Source organism: Triturus cristatus, chromosome 12 (genome assembly GCF_964204655.1).
Source record: "Triturus cristatus chromosome 12, aTriCri1.1, whole genome shotgun sequence".
Lineage (NCBI taxonomy): Eukaryota > Metazoa > Chordata > Amphibia > Caudata > Salamandridae > Triturus > Triturus cristatus.
The window spans coordinates 859055507-859077380 of NC_140595.1; the positions used below are offsets into that span (position 1 = coordinate 859055507).

The 21874-nt window shown below is 48.3% G+C and overlaps 1 protein-coding gene across 1 annotated transcript in view; it reads right to left on the bottom strand.

Moving 5' to 3' along the window:
• Nucleotides 1–883: 883 nt before the first annotated feature.
• LOC146783116 (uncharacterized) overlaps nt 884–21874 on the bottom strand; it is an 82583-nt gene continuing 61592 nt past the window's right edge. Inside the window, exons 2-3 of the mRNA XM_085637720.1 lie at nt 7711–7800; nt 884–2952 (exon numbers count right to left, since the gene is read on the bottom strand). Coding sequence (XP_085493846.1) covers nt 1307–2952; nt 7711–7777 — 1713 coding nt within the window. The 5' untranslated portion in view covers nt 7778–7800 and the 3' untranslated portion in view covers nt 884–1306. The remainder of the gene's footprint in view (nt 2953–7710; nt 7801–21874) is intronic.

Consider the following 21874-nt stretch of genomic DNA (forward strand, 5'->3'; position numbering starts at 1 on the left):
CAGGGTCACCAGCAGCGATCACCTCCATGCATCAGGCAGTCACCAGCAGTGATCACCGACGTGCATCAGGCAGAGTCGCCACCAGTGATCACCTCCGTGCATCAAGCAGGGTCGCCAGCAGTGATCACCGCCTTGCATCAGGCAGGGTCACCAGCAGTGATCACCTCCATGCATCAGGCAGGGTCGCCAGCAGCGATCGCCTCCATGCATCAGGCAGGGTCACCAGCAGCGATCGCCTCCATGCATCAGGCAGGGTCACCAGCGGCGATCACCTCCATGCATCAGGCAGGGTCGCCAGCAGTGATCACCTTGGTGCATCAGGCAGGGTTGCCAGCAGTGATCACTGCCATGCATTGGGCAGAGTCGCCAGCAGTGATCACCGCCGTGCATCAGGCAGAGTCGCCACCATTGATCACCTCCATGCATCAGGCAGGGTCGCGAGCAGCGATCACCTCCATGCATCAGGCAGGGTCGCCACCAGTGATCACCTCCATGCATCAGGCAGGGTCACCAGCAGCGATCACCTCCATGAATCAGGCAGGGTCGTCAGCAGCGATCACCTCCATGCATCAGGCAGGGTCGCCACCAGTGATCACCTCCATGCATCAGGCAGGGTCACCAGCAGCGATCACCTCCATGAATCAGGCAGGGTCGCCAGCAGCGATCACCTCCATGTATAAGGCAGGGTCGCCAGCAGTGATTACCACCATGCATCAGGCAGAGTCGCCACCAGTGATCACCTCCATGCATCAGGCAGGGTCGCCAGCAATAATGTAAAAGAGGATTTGTCTATTTAGAAAGCGTTCACGTGAACAGCCATAACTACAATGCCCCAGGCACCTAAGCAATAATATTAGTAATAACTCTCCCCATCACCACATCATTTATCACTCATTTATCTGTTTTAAATGCATAAAGGAAAGTCAACCATTTTTCTACAATCATCAGATTTGGAGTTCTGGAAATACACAATTTTTTGTCTCAAATACACACTTCTCAATATTGGTATTTGTATATTAATTCAGCCAACCAAAAACTTCTATTTTAGTAGGCTGGGCTGCACACAGGAGAGCTACTTACTGGTAGGTTTGACCATGCATACTTGATTAAAATGTATATCGGCCAGTGCATGTGAACAAGTGTGTCCTCGCTAACATGACCACAAGTACATGCCATCTGTGTTCTTCTGGCTTGTATTTCCGAAAACAATAAAACCCACATTTTGTGTTTTAGAGAATTAACCACCAAAGACACTGGATGCATGGTCTTAAAATATCCCCAAGCCCCTTGATGTGCAGTGCCTCCATTACGATAATCTTGTGTGCGATCCTTGATGCTTCCGCATGTTTGTTGCCCGATTGAAGCGCTTTCCGCACTCCGAGCACTCGTAGGGCTTCACCCCAGTGTGGATCATCTGATGTCTCATCAGATCCGAGCTCTGGGTGAAGGTCTTCAAACACTGGGTGCAGCAGTATGGTCGACCTCCCCCATGGGACCGCAGATGCTGCTTCAGGGTTGATGCCTCCCTAAAGTAACTCCCACATTCCGTGCACTCAAGAGGCTTCTCCCCACCATGGACTTTTTGGTGCCGTTTTAGGTCCGAGGAGTGAATAAAACGTTTATCACACTTCATACATTGGTATGGTCTCTCCCCAGTGTGGCATTTTTGGTGATCAATTAGTTGTGATGTCTGGCGAAAGCACTTCCCACACTCCATGCACTCAAACGGTTTCTCCCTTGTGTGGATCCATTCGTGCTTGCAGAGATCAGCCTTCTGGGTAAAGCTCTTCGCACACTGCGTGCACTGGAAGGGTTTCTCCCCAGTGTGGATCTGGTGGTGCCGGTAAAGTTCAGATCTGCGAGTGAAACTTTTCTCACACTGCGTACACCGATACTTCCTCACCCCGGTGTGGGCCCTCTGATGCTCCCTTAGGGTTGACATCTGACTGAAGTGCCTCCCACAGTCGGTGCATTCGTAGGGCTTCTCTCCAGTATGGATCACTCGATGCTTGACCAGATCTGCCTTGGAAGAGAAGCCTTTATGGCACTCCACACACTGGAAAGGCTTCTCCCCGGTATGAACCTTCTGATGGTTCAGGAGAGCCGAACTCCAAGTGAAGCTTTTATCGCACTCTGGACACTGGTGTGGCTTCACCTCAGCATGCCTTCTTCGATGGCGATTCAAATTTGCTGCACTCCAAAACTTTTCTCCACATTCCATACACTCTAAGATCTCCCCTGTTGGATGCGTATCCTGATGTCTTCTTAGTGTTGAGGGGTGACTAAAGCTTTTCTCACAGTTGGGGCACTTGTACGGCCTCTCTCCAGTATGCGTCATCTGATGTTTGTCCAGATACCACTTTCGAGAGTAGGATTTCTCGCACTGTGTACACTGAAACGGTCTCTCACCCGTGTGAGATCTCTGATGATATATCAGGTATGAAGGATGTTTAAAATGCTTGCCGCATTCTGTACAATCATAAACCTTCTTCGGGCTGCGGCTACCCTGAAGACCATACAGATCTGTACTAAGAGTGAAGTTTTTCACACAGTCCACACACTTGTTTCGCCTCTCTCCCTCAGGCAGTCCCTCATATGTAACTAGACTCGGGGTGTAAGTGTAACATTTGCCACAGTAACTGCAGGCTATAGAAGTGCCTTCTGTGTGTATCTTTAGATGTTTCAAGAGAAGTGAGTGTTGGATGAAACTAGATTCACAGAAGGTGCAGTTATGGGATTTCTCTATAATGGGACAGCTTTGCGGCACAAGGATGCCACCAGGATCCAGCGAGGTTTCCCCACAGTCTGTAAATGTGGGAGGCATTGGGCTGTCGTCTTCTGAGGGTCTCTCCTTGACCTGTCTGTCTTCTGTGGCTTGTTTGTTCTCCTGGTGGGTCTCCCTTGCTCTATGGGGTAGCTGCAGACCCTCGGATTTGGTAAGAGATAAATTCTCTGTTGAAGGAAATAGAGGTTCCAGATATTAGTTTAAGGCATCAGACAGCCCAAGAGTTAAGCATATAACATTGAACTGTGCATGCCACTCCTTTGCCAATTAGCAACATGAGATTCATTAGCAATCTATGGTCTCTCCATCCCTTGATAAAAGCAAAGCTAGAGTCTCTTATGAATATACTTTTCAAATCTAAACTAAAACATTAGATTATTTCTAAACTTTGCAAAATGCAATTATTATCGAATCCTCTGCTTGCAGGATCAGCTTACAGCGCTTGAACAATTAAACAGGGCTAAAGGCTGCAAAGCACGTTCCTTTCTCTGCTCCCCACTGGAGTGCACGTCACATGACGAAAAATCTTCCTCTACAACCACCAACTCCAAGAGTCAAACATATAAGAGGTTGAGAGGCTTCTAATGCCCACTTTTGTAACAGAAGGCCTGGCATAAATACTTTGAGCTCCTTCCCAATGGCATTCATTTTTAAAGCAACAAATATTTCAGGATTCGCTTTGCCCAGTTCCCTCTTACTGCAAATTAATGACTATGTTCTACCATGTAACGACACATGAGACTCGTAGATATGCAAGTTTATTTCTGAAAATCAAAAACAAATGCTGAGCAGGTGCTACAAGATCATGGATGACTGGACGGCCAGTTGCTGTTCAGTCTGACTGATGCACTGGCGTCAGTACTTTTGGCAAAATGATCCCCGCTGGCATAGCTGGGATCTCTCAATTTGGTAAGACGTCTCCCACTGGGAGTGCTGGTCGAGGCCTCAAAACCACTCCGAAGTCTTTCTAAGTTCCACATAGGGAAGGAGTGAAGCCGTTGTAAAATCACCTATGGTGGCTTTCATTGCAATGTAATATAAACAGAATTTATAGAGCCCACAGTTACCAACAAGGCATCCTCACGCTATAAGGGATCATCTGGTACTGTATTTCTCTAGATTAGTAAAACACTGTCGCTATTATAAAGTCTACAATAAACAAGTTATTCTCGATACTGAAGAGCAGAAATTCACATGGGCTGCGCAAGATGTTGGTTCAAATACTGGCACTGCTATTTGGTGAACATAAAAAAATGCACACAAACATTTCATAAATTGTAAGGTAATCGTTGGGTTCTAACTGTGACAAGTCATCTGGGGAAAGAGTAGATCACACTGCAGAGTAAAGTAAGCATGTATCTGCCCTCAAACTACCCTAGGGGTAGCAATGTCCATCCAGAATACACTCTACCCTGCCAAGGGGGCAGAGCTCACCAGACACCAGTATTATACGGACATACCATCACCTTCCCTGGAATCATTACCTGGTTAACAGCGCTGAAAATATCTTCTATATGTTGGGTTGCGACTAAGCACATTTCCCAGTTCTCTGTGTTGGGCTTTCGAAGGGAGGCGCTGAGCTGGGACAGCTGCAGTCCTTCATGTCTGGATGCTGCACAGTGAGGGCTGGTGTGATGGCAAAGCCATAAGGGCTGGGTCTCACTGGCATTTAGCAAAGGACCATGGTGTCACCATTTCCTCAGCCTGAGTTGGGCTCAACTATTATAGGTTTTAGTTTTGGGCTGCAGAGTAACAGAACTTCTGTTATTAGCGTCAGACTCTTGACTGACAATACCTCAGCTATCCGTCTCCTGCTGTGGACTGACAGCGCCTCAGTTATCAGTATCAGGCTCTAGAGAGGCAGCGCCTCAGTTATCAGTCTCAGGATCTGGACTGGCAACGCTTCAGTTATCAGTCTCAGGCTCTGGACTGGTAACGCCTCAGTTATCAGTATCAGGCTCTGGACTGGTAATGCCTCAGTTATCAGTATCTGGACTGGTAACGCCTCAGTTATCAGTATCAGTCTCTGGACTGGCAGTGCCTCAGTTATCAAGCTTTAGGCTGGCAGCGCCTCAGTTATCAGTATCAGGCTCTAGACTGGCAGCGCCTTGTTATCAGTCTCAGGCTCTGGACTGGTAACGCCTCAGTTATCAGTGTCAGGCTCTGGACTGGTAACGCCTCAGTTATCAGTGTCAGGCTCTGGACTAGCAGCGCCTCAGTTATCAGTATCAGGCACTAGCCTGGCAGTGCCTCGTTATCAGTCTTAGGTTCTGGACTGGTAACGCCTCAGTTATCAGTATCAGGCTCTAGACTGGCAGCACCTCAGTTATCAGTCTCAGGCTCTGGACTGGCAGCGCATAAGTTATCAGTGTCAGGCTCTAGACTGGCAGTGCCTCAGTTTTCAGTCTCAGGCTCTGATCTGGTAACAACTCAGTTATCAGTATCAGGCTCTTGACTGGCAGCGCCTCAGTTATCAGTGTCAGGCTCTAGACTGACAGCGCCTCAGTTATCAGTATCAGGCTCTGGACTGGTAACGCCTCAGTCATCAGTATCAGGCACTAGACTGGCAACCCCTCAGTTATCAGTGTCAGGCTCTAGACTAGCAGTGACTCAGTTATCAGACTCAGACTCTAGAATGATAACGCCTCAGGTATCAGTATCAGGCTCTGGACTGGCAATGGCTCAGTTATCAGGCTCTAGACTGGCAGCGCCTCAGTTATCAGAATCAGTCTCTGGACTGGCAGTGCCTCAGTTATCAGTGTCAGGCTCTAGACTGGCAGCGCCTCGTTATCAGTCTCAGGCTCTGGACTGGTAACGCCTCAGTTATCAGTATCAGGCTCTGAACTGGTAACGCCTCACTTATCAGTATCAGGCTCTAGACTGGCAGCGCCTCAGTTATCAGTGTCAGGCTCTAGACTGGCAGTGCCTCAGTTGTCAGTATCAGTCTCTAGCCTCGCAGCGCCTCAGTTACGAGTGTGGATCTCTGTAAATTCATCTAAGAGGCACTGACAGTTGTGTGTTGAAAAGTATAAAAAATGAATCATGGAACCGGTTGGTGAAAGAGCCAAATTCCAGATTTTCTACATGAACCATTCATTGGAAATGATAGTAACGGAAATGTTATAAGTGAAGTGACCTTTCCCTCGCGCCCTCCAATCGGGGACCTTCTTGTCATCTTTTCATTAGGTTTAGAGTCCCTCAGGGGTAGGGATCTTTCAAGGGGACAGAGGTTTACATCCTAGTGTCTTCTCAGCAGTAAGGGAGGCATTTGGGCAGTAATGGTGGAACTCAGGCACCTGGCTGGTCAGAGGCCTCAAAGATGAGCAGCGGCCGAGTCATCACATGAGGGCAGTCTTAGGTGCACTGGGGATAAATATGACTACTTGGAGTGACCAGGTCCTGTACATAATGAGAGGCCGATCTCTGGTGTGACGCGTGCGCTGGCAGGACAGCGGGTGTCGCTTCAGATGTAGAATCATTGGGCAGACATATCTGGCTTACCAGACGGCCTGCTGAACAAATCTGCAAGGAATCCCCTGGCCCCAGCACTTGCCGTACTGAAATAATCTGCAGGGACCAACTACAGAAATCCAGTCAGCGCTGACATTAGGGACACTACAGAGCGCTGAAGCTAGCCTTACTGCCCACTTGTTCCTGACAGAGCACTTACACCATCCTAGACAGATGTGATCCAGGCAGGCTGATAGATTTAAACACTTTATTGGTGTTTAATAAGAAGACATTAAAGCCATTCCATTCCTGGCCCCTCGGTGTGGAAAGGGACGGAGTAACCCGGGCAGGATCGATCCATTGCACAATCTGTGGATGTAGAGGGGACAGTTTGAAGGACAGTGGATGTTAGTGGTAAAAGTCCTTCAAATAGAACTGGTCACCCTTGCAGAGAACATCTAAGTCAGAACATCTAAGTCATAACCTCTTGGAGACGCGTAAACTGTGTTTTTTGATACGTCAGATCTGAGACAAGTGAACTCAACAGGTCCTGGTTTTTGGAATCAAGTAAAACTGACACTTAAGAGATGACATTGAAGAAAAGGGAAAGGATAAGAGAGGTCACATGATGCTAATGCGATGCTTCCAAACAAGCGACGGAAGCAGACTTGGAGGGACTGACTGCCTGATGAGCTCTTGATGGGGAAACTGAAATCTCAGTCTTCAAAAGCTGCTCTTCAGCCATCCCAGGCTTGATTCAACTACCCCAGACACATCAGGCAGCATTAAGACACCTCTTGCTACACAACCACCTGTGCGTACAGAACGCATGTGTAGGGAATGTGAAAGAGAGGGAGAAATCTTCAAGAAGTTCTGAGACATTGCTTCCACCTTTGTTTTCGGGAATTGTGGATTTTACATTCCTTCCCTGTAAAGAATTATGTGCCCGGGAGAAGTCCTGCTAAGCAAAGTGTCCTGGACCCCCGGGGGGCACCTTCTGTCCTGCTCAGGACCCCCTTGAACTCGCCAGGCTATAACTTCCACCTCATCTCTGTGGATTGTTCTGACCCGACAGAACCCTTCAGTGATAGTTAGCACCCATCTGTCTCTACCTTTCATACATTATAAACCTTATACTTGGCACGTCTGCGACTCTCCCCGTCTCTTCTCTCTAAAGACTTTAGCTGACTCCTATGAGCGCAGGGTGATCCAACCGGTTATTAAGAATCTTTTCATAGAATCCCCTCTCAATCTAAATTACTATCTGGCATTAAGGAGCACCCCTGGGGAGCTCGAGCCGTAGAGGGGGGGGTAGGGGGCACGATGACTGCAGAACTCCCAGATAGCTTATGTTCTGCAGGAAATCCCTTCTCAGTAACATACTCCTCTCAAAATGAAATTCACTAATACAATGCAAGCACAAAATAAAGCTAAAAACCTTAATAATCTCATTTTAAAAAGGAGACAACTGTTACCTGAGGAGACCGACAATTCACACCCCCCTTCTTGGGTGCAGGAGTTCTGCTGTTTGTCCTCTGCCATTTCCTGTTCACTGCCAACTGTGTCTGAAAAGATATAGAGCACATTCAGAATATTAGGAGTCTGCAGTGTCAGCACCTCCCCTTTATGCACATCAGGCCTGACAGTTGCCTGATACAGAGCACATCAAAAACAACCCCTTCACAACTCCATTCATGTCACTGCAGCCAGAAAAGATTAAACTCAGCTTTTCAATCCCACCAGTGTCACTGCAGCCAGAGCACATCACACTCAGCTCTACAAGCCCACCAGTGTCACTGCAGCCAGAGCACATCACACTCAGCTCTACAAGCCCACCAGTGTCACTGCAGCCAGAGCACATCACACTCAGCTCTTTAATCCCACCAGTGTCACTGCAGCCAGAACACATCATACTCAGCTCTTCAATCCCACCAGTGTCACTGCAGCCAGAGCACATCACACTCAGCTCTACAAGCCCACCAGTGTCACTGCAACCAGAACACATCACACACAGGTCTTTAATGCTACCACTGTCACTGCAGCCAGAACACATCACACTCAGGTCTTTAATCCTACCAGTGTCACTGCAGCCAGAACACATCACACTCCGCTCTTCAATCCCACCAGTGTCACTGCAGCCAGAACACATCACACTCAGGTCTTTAATCCTACCAGTGTCACTGCAGCCAGAACACATCACACTCCGCTCTTCAATCCCACCAGTGTCACTGCAGCCAGAGCACACACTCAACTCTTCAATCCCACCAGTGTCACTGCAGCCAGAACACATCATACTCAGCTCTTCAATCCCACCAGTGTCACTGCAGACAGAACATATCACACTCCGCTCTTCAATCCCACCAGTGTCACTGCAGCCAGAGCACACACTCAACTCTTCAATCCCACCAGTGTCACTGCAGACAGAACACATCATACTCAGCTCTTCAATCCCACCAGTGTCACTGCAGCCAGAACATATCACACTCCGCTCTTCAATCCCACCAGTGTCACCGCAGCCAGAGCACACACTCAACTCTTCATCCCACCAGTGTCACTGCAGCCAGAACACATCACACACAGGTCTTTAATGCTACCACTGTCACTGCAGCCAGAACACATCACACTCAGGTCTTTAATCCTACCAGTGTCACTGCAGCCAGAACACATCACACTCCGCTCTTCAATCCCACCAGTGTCACTGCAGCCAGAACACATCACACTCAGGTCTTTAATCCTACCAGTGTCACTGCAGCCAGAACACATCACACTCCGCTCTTCAATCCCACCAGTGTCACTGCAGCCAGAACACATCACACTCCGCTCTTCAATCCCACCAGTGTCACTGCAGCCAGAGCACACACTCAACTCTTCAATCCCACCAGTGTCACTGCAGCCAGAACACATCATACTCAGCTCTTCAATCCCACCAGTGTCACTGCAGCCAGAACATATCACACTCCGCTCTTCCATCCCACCAGTGTCACTGCAGCCAGAGCACACACTCAACTCTTCAATCCCACCAGTGTCACTGCAGCCAGAACACATCACACACAGGTATTTAATGCTACCACTGTCACTGCGGTTCAGTGACTAAATATCGATGGACAAAATATAGACTATACAAAAAATCGACACTATAATATCGAGGGACAGAATATCGACTCCCTATCTACAAACAGGTAAGTACTAAAATATCGATTCCAAAATATAGACTGTCAAAATATAGTTGGCCAAAATATCGAATTTTTTTAATGTATTAAAAATAATATAAAATTAATTAAATATTAAAATCAATTAAATAAAACATATATAATATAATATGAAATAGCTTAAAATGTAAACATAATATAAGTAATTTAAAAAAAGTCGAGATTTTGTTGGATACTGAGAGCGTAAAAATTACTATTCCCACTCCAGTGAGTGCAACAGTAGGGAAAGCGTTGGATAGCGTAGGGGTAAAAATTACTATTCCCACTCCAGTGAGTGCACCAGTAGGGAAAACGTTGGATAGCGTAGGGGTAAAAATTACTATTCCCACTCCAGAGAGTGCAACAGTAGGGAAAGCGTTGGATAGCGTAGAGGTAAAAATTACTATTCCCACTCCAGTGAGTGCAACAGTAGGGAAAACGTTGGATAGCGTAGGGGTAAAAATTACTATTCCCACTCCAGAGAGTGCAACAGTAGGGAAAGAGTTGGATAGCGTAGGGGTAAAAATTACTATTCCCATTCCAGTGAGTGCAACAGTAGGGAAAACGTTGGATAGCGTAGGGGCAAAAATTACTATTCCCACTCCAGAGAGGGCAACAGTAGGGAAAGCGTTGGATAGCGTAGGGGTAAAAATTACTATTCCCACTCCAGTGAGTGCAACAGTAGGGAAAACGTTGGATAGCGTAGGGGTAAAAATTACTATTCCCACTCCAGAGAGTGCAACAGTAGGGAAAGCGTTGGATAGCGTAGAGGTAAAAATTACTATTCCCACTCCAGTGAGTGCAACAGTAGGGAAAACGTTGGATAGCGTAGGGGTAAAAATTACTATTCCAACTCCAAACGGTGCAACAGTAGGGAAAGCGTTGGATAGCGTAGAGGTAAAAATTACTATTCCCACTCCAGAGAGTGCAAAAGTAGGGAAAGTAATGATTTAAATTAAATATAAAATGACATTAATTATCAATACTGATAAAAAGAAAATTAAAAATAATTACCAATTCATAACAATTAATTACCATTTAAAAATATTAATTATCAATTGATAAAAATTTCATACCAACTAATAATAATTAATTACCAATTACAAATTAATCAATTATCAATACACATAAATAAAAAATTTATTATTTACTTTATTACAATTAATTTACTTCCCACCCAATTCCCCTACAAACCCACAACCCGCTCCTATTAATAACAAATACAATTAACATAATTATCAATTAATCAATTACTATAAATTAATTACCAATTAATAAAAATAAATTACCAATTAATAATTAATTATTAAATAATTAATTATCAAAACATATAAATATAATTAACATTTAATTAACCATAATTAAATCACTTCCCACCCTATTCCCCTATAAACCCACAACCCGCTACGGAATTAAATGACGCAATAATTAAATTACATAACATTCATTTGTTTAAATAAATTAAACATACATTACAACAATAATACATCATTTTAACACATATACCACCATACATAACACAAAAAGAAATCCGATATTATGGTAATCTATATTTTAAAATTCGATATTATGGTATTCGATATTTTTAAGGTCTATATTTTGGTAATCTATATTTTTAAGGTCTATATTTTGGTAATCGATATTTTGTACCCCAATTTCGATATTCTGACCTATCTATATTTTGTAGAGTCGATATTCTGTCCACTCTATATTTTAACTTCGATATTCTGGGCAGTAGATATTTTAGAATCGATATTTTGGGTGTTTACCGTCACTGCAGCCAGAACACATCACACTCAGGTCTTTAATCCTACCAGTGTCACTGCAGCCAGAACACATCACACTCCGCTCTTCAATCCCACCAGTGTCACTGCAGCCAGAACACATCACACTCCGCTCTTTAATCCCACCAGTGTCACTGCAGCCAGAGCACACACTCAGTTCTTTGATCCCACCAGTGTCACTGCAGTCAGAACCCATCAAACTCAGCTCTTCAATCCCACCAGTGTCACTGCAGCCAGAATAAGAAAGATTACACTCAGTTCTTCAATCCAACCAGTGTCACTGCAGCCAGAACACATCACACTCAGATCTTCAATCCCTCAAGTGCCACGGCAGCCAGAACACATCCCACTCGGCTCTTTATTCCCACCAGTGTCACTGCAGGTACAACACATCACACTCAGCTCTTTATTCCCACCAGTGTAACTGCAGCCAGAACACAACATACTCAGATCTTCAATCACTCCAGTGTCACTGCAGCCAGAACACACCACACTCAGATCTTCAATCCCTCCAGTGTCACTGCAGCCAGAACACATCACACTCAGCTCTTCAATCCCGGAAGTGTCACTGTAGCCAGAACACATCATACTCAGCTCTTTATTCCCACCAGTGTCACTGCAGCCAGAACATATCACACTCAGCTCTTTATTCCCACCAGAGTCACTGCAGCCAGAACACAACATACTCAGATCTTCAATCACTCCAGTGTCACTGCAGCCAGAACACATCACACTCAGGTCTTCAATCCCTCCAGTGTCACTGCAGCCAGAACACATCACACTCAGCTCTTCAATGCCAAAGTGTCACTGCAGCCATAGCACACACTCAACTCTTCAATCCCACCAGTGTCACTGCAGCCAGAACACATCACACTCAGCTCCTCAATCCCACCAGTGTCGCTGCAGCCAGAACACATCACACTCAGCCCTTCAATCCCGCCAGTGTCACTGCAGCCAGAACACATCACACTAAGCTCTTCAATCCTGCCAGTGTCACTGCAGCCACAGCACACCACACTCAGCTATTCTATCCCAAGTGTCAATGCAGCCAGAGCACATCACACTCAGCTCTTAAATTCCACCAGTGTCATTGCAGCCAGAACACATCACACTCAGCTCTTTATTCCCACCAGTGTCATTGCAGCCAGAACACATCACACTAAGCTCTTAATTCCCACCAGTGTCATTGCAGCCAGAACACATCACACTCAGCTCTTCAATCCCACCAGTGTCACTGCAGCCAGAACACATCACACTCAGCTCTTCAATCCCACCAGTGTCATTGCAGCCAGAACACATCACACTCGGCTCTTTATCCCCACCAGTGTCACTGCAGGTACAACACATCACACTCAGCTCTTTATTCCCACCAGTGTAACTGCAGCCAGAACACATCACACTCCGCTCTTCAATCCCACCAGTGTCAGTGCAGCCAGAACACATCACACTCAGCTCTTCAATCCCACCAGTGTCACTGCAGCCAGAACACATCACACTCAGCTCTTCAATCCCACCAGTGTCACTGCAGCCAGAACACATCACACTCAGCTCTTCAATCCCACCAGTGTCATTGCAGCCAGAACACATCACACTCAGCTCTTCAATCCCACCAGTGTCACTGCAGCCAGAACACATCACACTCAGCTCTTCAATGCCACCAGTGTCACTGCAGCCAGAACACATCACACTCAGCTCTTCAATCCTGGAAGTGTCACTGTAGCCAGAACACATCATACTCAGCTCTTTATTCCCACCGGTGTCACTGCTGTCAGAACACATCACACTCAGCTCTTTATTCCCACCAGAGTCACTGCAGTCAGAACACAACATACTCAGACCTTCAATCACTCCAGTGTCACTGCAGCCAGAACACATCACACTCAGGTCTTCAATCCCTCCAGTGTCACTGCAGCCAGAACACATCACACTCAACTCTTCAATGCCACCAGTGTCACTGCAGCCAGAGCACACACTCAACTCTTCAATGCCACCAGTGTCACTGCAGCCAGAGCACACACTCAACTCTTCAATCCCTCCAGTGTCACTGCAGCCAGAACACATAACACTCCGCTCTTCAATCCCACCAGTGTCACTGCAGCCAGAACACATCACACTCAGCTCTTCAATCCCACTAGTGTCACTGCAGCCAGAACACATCACACTCAGCTCTTCAATCCCACCAGTGTCATTGCAGCCAGAACACATCACACTCAGCTCTTCAATCCCACCACTGTCACTGCAGCCAGAGCACATCCCACTCAGCTCTTCAATCCCACCACTGTCACTGCAGCCAGAGCACATCACACTCAGCTCTTTCAATCCTGCCAGTGTCACTGCAACCACAGCAAATCGCACCCAACTCTTTAATCCCACCAGTGTCACTGCAGCCAGAACACATCACACTCAGCTCTTCAATCCCAGAAGTGTCACTGCAGCCAGAACACATCATACTCAGCTCTTTATTCCCACCAGTGTCACTGCAGCCAGAACACATCACACTCAGCTCTTTATTCCCACCAGTCACTGCAGCCAGAACACAACATACTCAGATCTTCAATCACTCCAGTGTCACTGCTGCCAGAGCACACACTCAACTCTTTAATCCCACCAGTGTCACTGCAGCCAGAACACATCACACTCCGCTCTTCAATCCCACCAGTGTCACTGCAGCCAGAGCACACACTCAGTTCTTCAATCCCACCAGTGTCACTGCAGTCAGAACCCATCAAACTCAGCTCTTCAATTCCACCAGTGTCACTGCAGCTAGAATAAGAAAGATTACACTCAGATCTTCAATCCCTCCAGTGTCACGGCAGCCAGAACACATCACACTCAGATCTTCAATCCCACCAGTGTCACTGCAGCCAGAACACATCACACTCAGTTCTTCAATCCTGCCAGTGTCACTGCAGCCAGAACACATCACACTCCGCTCTTCAATCCCGCCAGTGTCACTGCAGCCAGAACACATCACACTCCGCTCTTCAATCCCACCAGTGTCACTGCAGCCAGAACACGTCAAAATCAGGTCTTCAGTCTCATCACTGTCACTGCAGCCAGAACATATCACACTCAGCTCTTCAATCCCACCAGTGTCACTGCAGCCAGAGCACATCAAATTCAGCTCTTCAATCCCACCAGAGTCACTGCAGCCAGAGCACATCACACTCAGTGTGAGAAGGTGGCCTGATATAGGCTGTCCACTAGTTCTAGTGGGCACCTTGTATCAGTCCAAACCATTATGGTGATAGGTTAAAGACAACCTTTATTGAAAGCTATACTAGTGGTAGCTATGGAGAGCAGCCTTCAGGCTAAGTCTTGAAGGAATGTAAAGCAGCTTGTTTTACCAGTCTATAATCTCTTGAATGGTCAAATGAAAAGACAAGAACACCAGGTATATATTCAAAATATATGTTTCTAAGATAAAACACACCACTCTAGTCTCTTTATGAGACTGGACTTCGATGTGCTTAGTTTACAAGTAAGCAAGCATCAGTAAAAGCACAAATACACGTTGGGCCCTAGGGGTGTACCAAACCATATACCAAAAAAGTGGTATAAGAACCACAACTGGAATAGGCACTAGGCCTACTGCCTCTAGAATCGCTGGGACCCCAAGGAACCACCCAAGGTAGTGACACAGGGGACCCACAGGGACTGTATGCTGTGTGTAAACACAACCGCGGGCTCCTATTATCTTCTATGGGCAATGTCGCGGTTGGAATTTTGAAGATTAGGGACACTTCTAATCGAGTCAGGACCAAACCCTTTTGGACTTAAGAGGTTCTAGGGCTAGCACCCACGAGAGCACCGGAGTACTCGCGTTACCTTACCCAGGGAAGCCGGGTGCATAGGTGTCTTTTGGTGTCGGGTTGCGTCGTCTATTTCAATGGAAGCCTGCAAGGAACTGCTGTTGCCGTGAAGAGGAGAAGTGTCCGGAGAGATCCAAGCCTGGATCTGTGATGTAAGGAACCTGAAAGCAGAGGGGACAGAGTCTGGGTCACTTGCCAGTGACCTAGGGCAGGATGGACAAATGCCCACAGATGTCGGGTGCTTCAGGTGAGTGGATAGGTGTCTTGACTCTTCAGCCACGAGGTCCAGGAGGCGTCGACGAATTCCACGAGGCGGATTCGACCTATCCCACGAAGTCTGTCGAGTGCTGCGGTGTCGGCGACCAGAATGGACTCAACAAGCCTTGGAAACGGCAAGTCACTGGAATTCAGAGAAAGGACTGCGGTGCAGACCAGCAAGGTCTGAGGGACTCAACCAGTGAGGGTAAGTGAGGGTACGTCTGGAGCAAACAGGTAAGTCCAATCAGAAAAGGAGTCGCCTTTGTGGGGACCTGCTAGCCAACGGGCTAGTGATCACAAAGGAGCCTCGAGCGGTCGCACTTGAAGCTGGCCCACGGGTCACTCGTGGAGTGGAGGCCAACAATCTTCGGTGCACGAGGTGCTCAAGGCTGGGGCTACTGGGAGCCCAAAGCACAACTTCGAGGAGGACCAGGAAGATGGTGTTGCTGCAAAAGTTCACGGTGTCCAGGAGTCACGGTTCCACATCACCCACGATAGCCACAGGCCTCAGCTTTGCTGTGGACTCAGGGAAGCCACGGGGAAGGCTGGAAATCCACCTCTGGGGATGCAGAGACTTCGGCGTCCGGCGGGAGCTTCAGAATGGCAGACCGGTCAGTTGCTTCTTTGGTGCCTGCCAAGCAGGGGAGTCACTCCTTGACCCCAAGGGAGATCTCTTCAGTCTTCTAGTCAGGATAGAACGTCGAAGGTCCAGGATGTACGTTGCAGAGTTTCGTCCAGGTAATCTAAATCCCTAGGGACTGGATTCCTATACTTATAGTGAGTTTAGGGGATAGACTAACTCTAAGGCCCCACCTATGGGTGGGCCAGGAAAGATGGGTGGTTACACCCATTTCCTTTGTCCAGTTTCGCGACAGAGCAGGGGCAGGTAGCCCCTGCAACCGGTTTGAACTGGAGTATGTACAGGGACACCAAGTGTGCCCCCAGTGCAGGACTTCAAAGCACCAGAGAGTGCTCCCGCCCAGCCCCAATACACATCAGCCTGTCTGGGTTGGTGGTTACACCGCCCCTCGACAGGAAACCTATTGTCCAGGCCTTCCCTGCCGGAGTTTAGGACAGCAGCAGGAGGCCAGACCCATGTCTGTCGCAGAGGCATCCATTTTGTGATGCCAGGGCTCAGGAAAGTCCTAATGGGTTTAGCCAGTGTGAACATGTCTCTCCCTACAGAAGGGTGGAATGCTACCCCCGCCGCCAGAACTGGCGGGGGAGGGGGGGGGATAGTGTTCCAAAGCGTTTGACACCAAACACGACATGTTTTGATGCAGCCATCCCAAAGTTATCATTTACCGCGAGGTTATAATGCACTTAAGAGTATATGGTATGGCTGTATCACAGAACAGTCATAAAGAATTATTTCCAAAAGCTGCAGAGAGGCTCAGCTCATGCTTGGGCGCCCTCTCACATAAAACCAAGCAGTCTGCCTTCAGGATTGTCAAGGCCTGCCATAGGAGTGGCGGAGTGGCTTATAGGTTTATATGTGTCTGTATAGGGTAGTGATATAGGTAGCCTATACCACAGTAAGGGGTGCAAGCACACCCTTACCCAGGCTGCAGTAGCAGACCTGTGGTGTCATTTTGGAGTGCTTCCCGGGGGGGCATAATATATGCTGCAGACCCTGGTAGGCCTCTGAGGTACCTATGCCCTAGGTACATAGTATACCATATACTAGGGGCTTGTAAGGCACTCCAGAATCAAATTAGATATGTACCTAGTGTACATGGAAAACATTTTAGAGAGGAAGCAGCTAGGCTGTGGTCCTGATTAGCAGGGCCACAGCCAGACTGAGGTCGAAATACAGTGAAACACCAGCAAAAAGTGGGGGTACCCATGTGAAGCAGATCCTACTCGCCTACACTCAGCTCCTCAATCCCACCAGTGTCACTGCAGCCAGAACACATCACACTCAGGTCTTCAATCCAACCAGTGTCACTGCAGCCAGAACACATCACACTTCGCTCTTCAATCCCACCAGTGTCACTGCAGCCAGAGCACACACTGAGCTCTTCGATCCCACCATTGTCACTGCAGCCAGACGAAAGATTACACTCAGCTCTTCAATCCAACCAGTGTCACTGCAGCTAGAACACATCACACTCAGATCTTCAATCCCTCCAGTGTCACTGCACACAGAACACATCACACTCAGCTCTTTAATCCCACCAGGGTCACTGCAGCCAGACCATATCACACTCAGCTCTTCAATCCCACCAGTGTCACTGCAGCCAGAGCACATCACACCCAGCTCTTCAATCCCGCCAGTGTCACTGCAGCCAGAACACATCACACTCAGCTCTTCAATCCCGCCAGTGTCAACGCAGCCAGAACCCATCACACTCAGCTCTTCAATCCCACCAGTGTCACTGCAGCCACAGCACACCACACTCAGCTCTTCAATCCCACCAGTGTCGCTGCAGCCAGAGCACATCACACTCAGCTCTTCAATCCCACCAGTGTCACTGCAGCCAGAACACATCACACTCAGCTCTTCAATCCCGCCAGTGTCACTGCAGCCAGAACCCATCACACTCAGCTCTTCAATCCCGCCAGTGTCACTGCAGCCAGAACACATCACACTCAGCTCTTCAATCCCTCCAGTGTCACTGCAGCCAGAACACATCACACTCAGCTCTTCAATCCTGCCAGTGTCACTGCAGCCAGAACCCATCACACTCAGCTCTTCAATCCCGCCAGTGTCACTGCAGCCACAACACATCACTCAGCTCTTCAATCCTGCCAGTGTCACTGCAGCCACAGCACATCACATTCAGCTCTTCAATCCCACCAGTGTCATTCAGCCAAAACCCATCACACTCAGCTTTTCAATCCCACCAGTGTCACTGCAGCCAGAACACATCACACTCAGCTCCTTATTCCCACCAGTGTCACTGCAGTCAAAACACATCACATTCAGCTCTTTATTCCCACAAGTGTCACTGCAGTCAGAACACATCACACTCAGCTCTTTATTCCCACCAGTGTCACTGCAGCCAGAACACATCACATTCAGCTCTTTATTCCCACAAGTGTCACTGCAGTCAAAACACATCACACTCAGCTCTTTATTCCCACCAGTGTCACTGCAGCCAGAACACATCACAATCAGCTCTTTATTCCCACCAGTGTCAATGTAGCCAGAACACATCACACTCAGCTCTTCAATCCCGCCAATGTCACTGCAGCCAGAAAACATCACACTCAGCTCTTCAATCCCACCAGTGTCACTGCAGCCAGAACACATCACACTCAGCTCTTCAATCCCGCCACTGTAGCCAGAACACATCACACTCAGCTCTTTATTCCCACCACTGTCAATGCAACCAGAACACATCACACTCAGCTCTTCAATCCCGCCAGTTTCACTGCAGCCAGAGCATATCACACTCAGCTCTTCAATCCCACCAGTGTCACTGTAGCCAGAGCAAATCACACTCAGCTCTTCAATCCTGCCAGTGTCACTGCAGCCACAGCACATCGCACTCAACTCTTTAATCCCACCAGTGTCACTACAGCCAGAACACATCACACTCGGCTCTTTATTCCCGCCAGTGTCACTGCAGCCAGAACACATCACACTCAGCTCTTCAATCCCACCAGTGTCACTGCAGCCAGAACACATCACACTCAGCTCTTCAATCCCGCCAGTGTCACTGCAGCCAGAACACATCACACTCAGCTCTTCAATCCCACCAGTGTCACTGCAGCCACAGCACACCACACTCAGCTCTTCAATCCCACCAGTGTCACTGCAGCCAGAGCACATCACACTCAGCTCTTCAATCCCACCAGTGTCACTGCAGCAAGAACCCATCACACTCAGCTCTTCAATCCCGCCAGTGTCACTGCAGCCAGAACCCATCACACTCAGCTCTTCAATCCCACCAGTGTCACTGCAGCCAGAACACATCACACTCAGCTCTTCAATCCTGCCAGTGTCACTGCAGCCACAGCACATCACATTCAGCTCTTCAATCCCACCAGTGTCATTCAGCCAAAACCCATCACACTCAGCTTTTCAATCCCACCAGTGTCACTGCAGCCAGAACACATCACACTCAGCTCCTTATTCCCACCAGTGTCACTGCAGTCAGAACACATCACATTCAGCTCTATATTCCCACAAGTGTCACTGCAGCCAGAACACATCACACTCAGCTCTTTATTCCCACCAGTGTCACTGCAGCCAGAACACATCACATTCAGCTCTTTATTCCCACAAGTGTCACTGCAGTCAGAACACATCACACTCAGCTCTTTATTCCCACCAGTGTCACTGCAGCCAGAACACATCACAATCAGCTCTTTATTCCCACAAGTGTCAATGTAGCCAGAACACATCACACTCAGCTCTTCAATCCCGCCAGTGTCACTGCAGTCAGAACACATCACACTCAGCTCTTTATTCCCACCAGTGTCACTGCAGCCAGAACACATCACAATCAGCTCTTTATTCCCACCAGTGTCAATGTAGCCAGAACACATCACACTCAGCTCTTCAATCCCGCCAATGTCACTGCAGCCAGAAAACATCACACTCAGCTCTTCAATCCCACCAGTGTCACTGCAGCCAGAACACATCACACTCAGCTCTTCAATCCCGCCACTGTAGCCAGAACACATCACACTCAGCTCTTTATTCCCACCACTGTCAATGCAACCAGAACACATCACACTCAGCTCTTTATTCCCACCAGTGTCAATGCAGCCAGAACACATCACACTCAGCTCTTCAATCCCGCCAGTTTCACTGCAGCCAGAGCATATCACACTCAGCTCTTCAATCCCACCAGTGTCACTGTAGCCAGAGCAAATCACACTCAGCTCTTCAATCCTGCCAGTGTCACTGCAGCCACAGCACATCGCACTCAACTCTTTAATCCCACCAGTGTCACTACAGCCAGAACACATCACACTCGGCTCTTTATTCCCGCCAGTGTCACTGCAGCCAGAACACATCACACTCAGCTCTTCAATCCCGCCAGTGTCACTGCAGCCAGAACACATCACACTCAGCTCTTCAATCCCGCCAGTGTCACTGCAGCCAGAACACATCACACTCAGCTCTTCAATCCTGCCAGTGTCACTGCAGCCACAGCACATCGCACTCAACTCTTTAATCGCACCAGTGTCACTGCAGCCAGAACACATCACACTCGGCTCTTTATTCCCGCCAGTGTCACTGCAGCCAGAGCACATCACACTCAGCTTTTCAATCCCACCAGTGTCACTGCAGCTAGAACACATCACACTTCGCTCTTCAATCCCCACCAGTGTCACTGCAGCCAGAAACACCACATTCAGCTCTTCAATCCCACCAGTGTCACTGCAGCCAGAATACATCACACTCAGCTCTTTAATCCCACCAGTGTCTCTGCAGCCAGAGCACATCACACACAGCTCCTCAATCCCACCAGTGTCACTGCAGCCAGAACACATCACACTCAGCTCTTCAATCCCACCAGTGTCACTGCAGCCAGAGCACATCAAATTCAGCTCTTCAATCCCTCCAGGGTCACTGCAGCCAGAGCACATCACACTCAGCTCTTCAGTCCCACCAGTGTCAATGCAGCCAGAGCACATCACACTCAGAACTTCAATCCCACCAGTGTCATTGCAGCCACAGCACATCAGTCAGCTCTTCAATCCCACCAGTGTCACTGCAGCCAGAACACATCACACTCAGCTCTTCAATCCCGCCGGTGTCACTGCAGCCAGAACACATCACACTCAGCTCTTCAATCCTGCCAGTGTCACTGCAGCCACAGCACATCACACTCAGCTCGTCAATCCCACCAGTGTCAATGCAGCCAGAACACATCACACTCAGGTCTTCAATCCCGCCAGTGTCACTGCAGCCAGAACACATCACACTCAGCTCTTTATTCCCACCAGTATCACTGCAGCCAGAACACATAACACTCAGCTCTTCAATCCCGCCAGTGTCACTGCAGCCGCAGCACATCACACTCAGTTCTTCAATCCCGCCAGTGTCACTGCAGCCAGAACACATCACACTCAGCTCTTCAATCCCGCCAGTGTCACTGCAGCCAGAACACATCACAATCAGCTCTTCAATCCTGCCAGTGTCACTGCAACCAGAACACATCACACTCAGCTCTTCAATCCCGCCAGTGTCACTGCAGCCAGAACACATCACACTCAGCTCTTTAATCCCTCCAGTGTCACTGCAGCCAGACCACATCACTCAGATCTTCAATCCCGCCAAGTGTCACTGCAGCCAGAACACATCACACTCAGCACTTTATTCCCACCAGTGTCACTGCAGCCAGAACACATCACACTCAGATCTTCAATCCCGCCAAGTGTCACTGCAGCCAGAACACATCACACTCAGCTCTTCAATCCCTCCAGTGTCACTGCAGCCAGAACACATCACACTCAGCTCTTTAATCCCGCCGGTGTCACTGCAGCCAGAACACATCACACTCAGCTCTTCAAACCCGCCAAGTGCCACTGCAGCCAGAACACATCACACTCAGTTCTTCAATCCCTCCAGTGTCACTGCAGCCAGACCACTCACACTCAGATCTTTAATCCCGCCAAGTGTCACTGCAGCCAGAA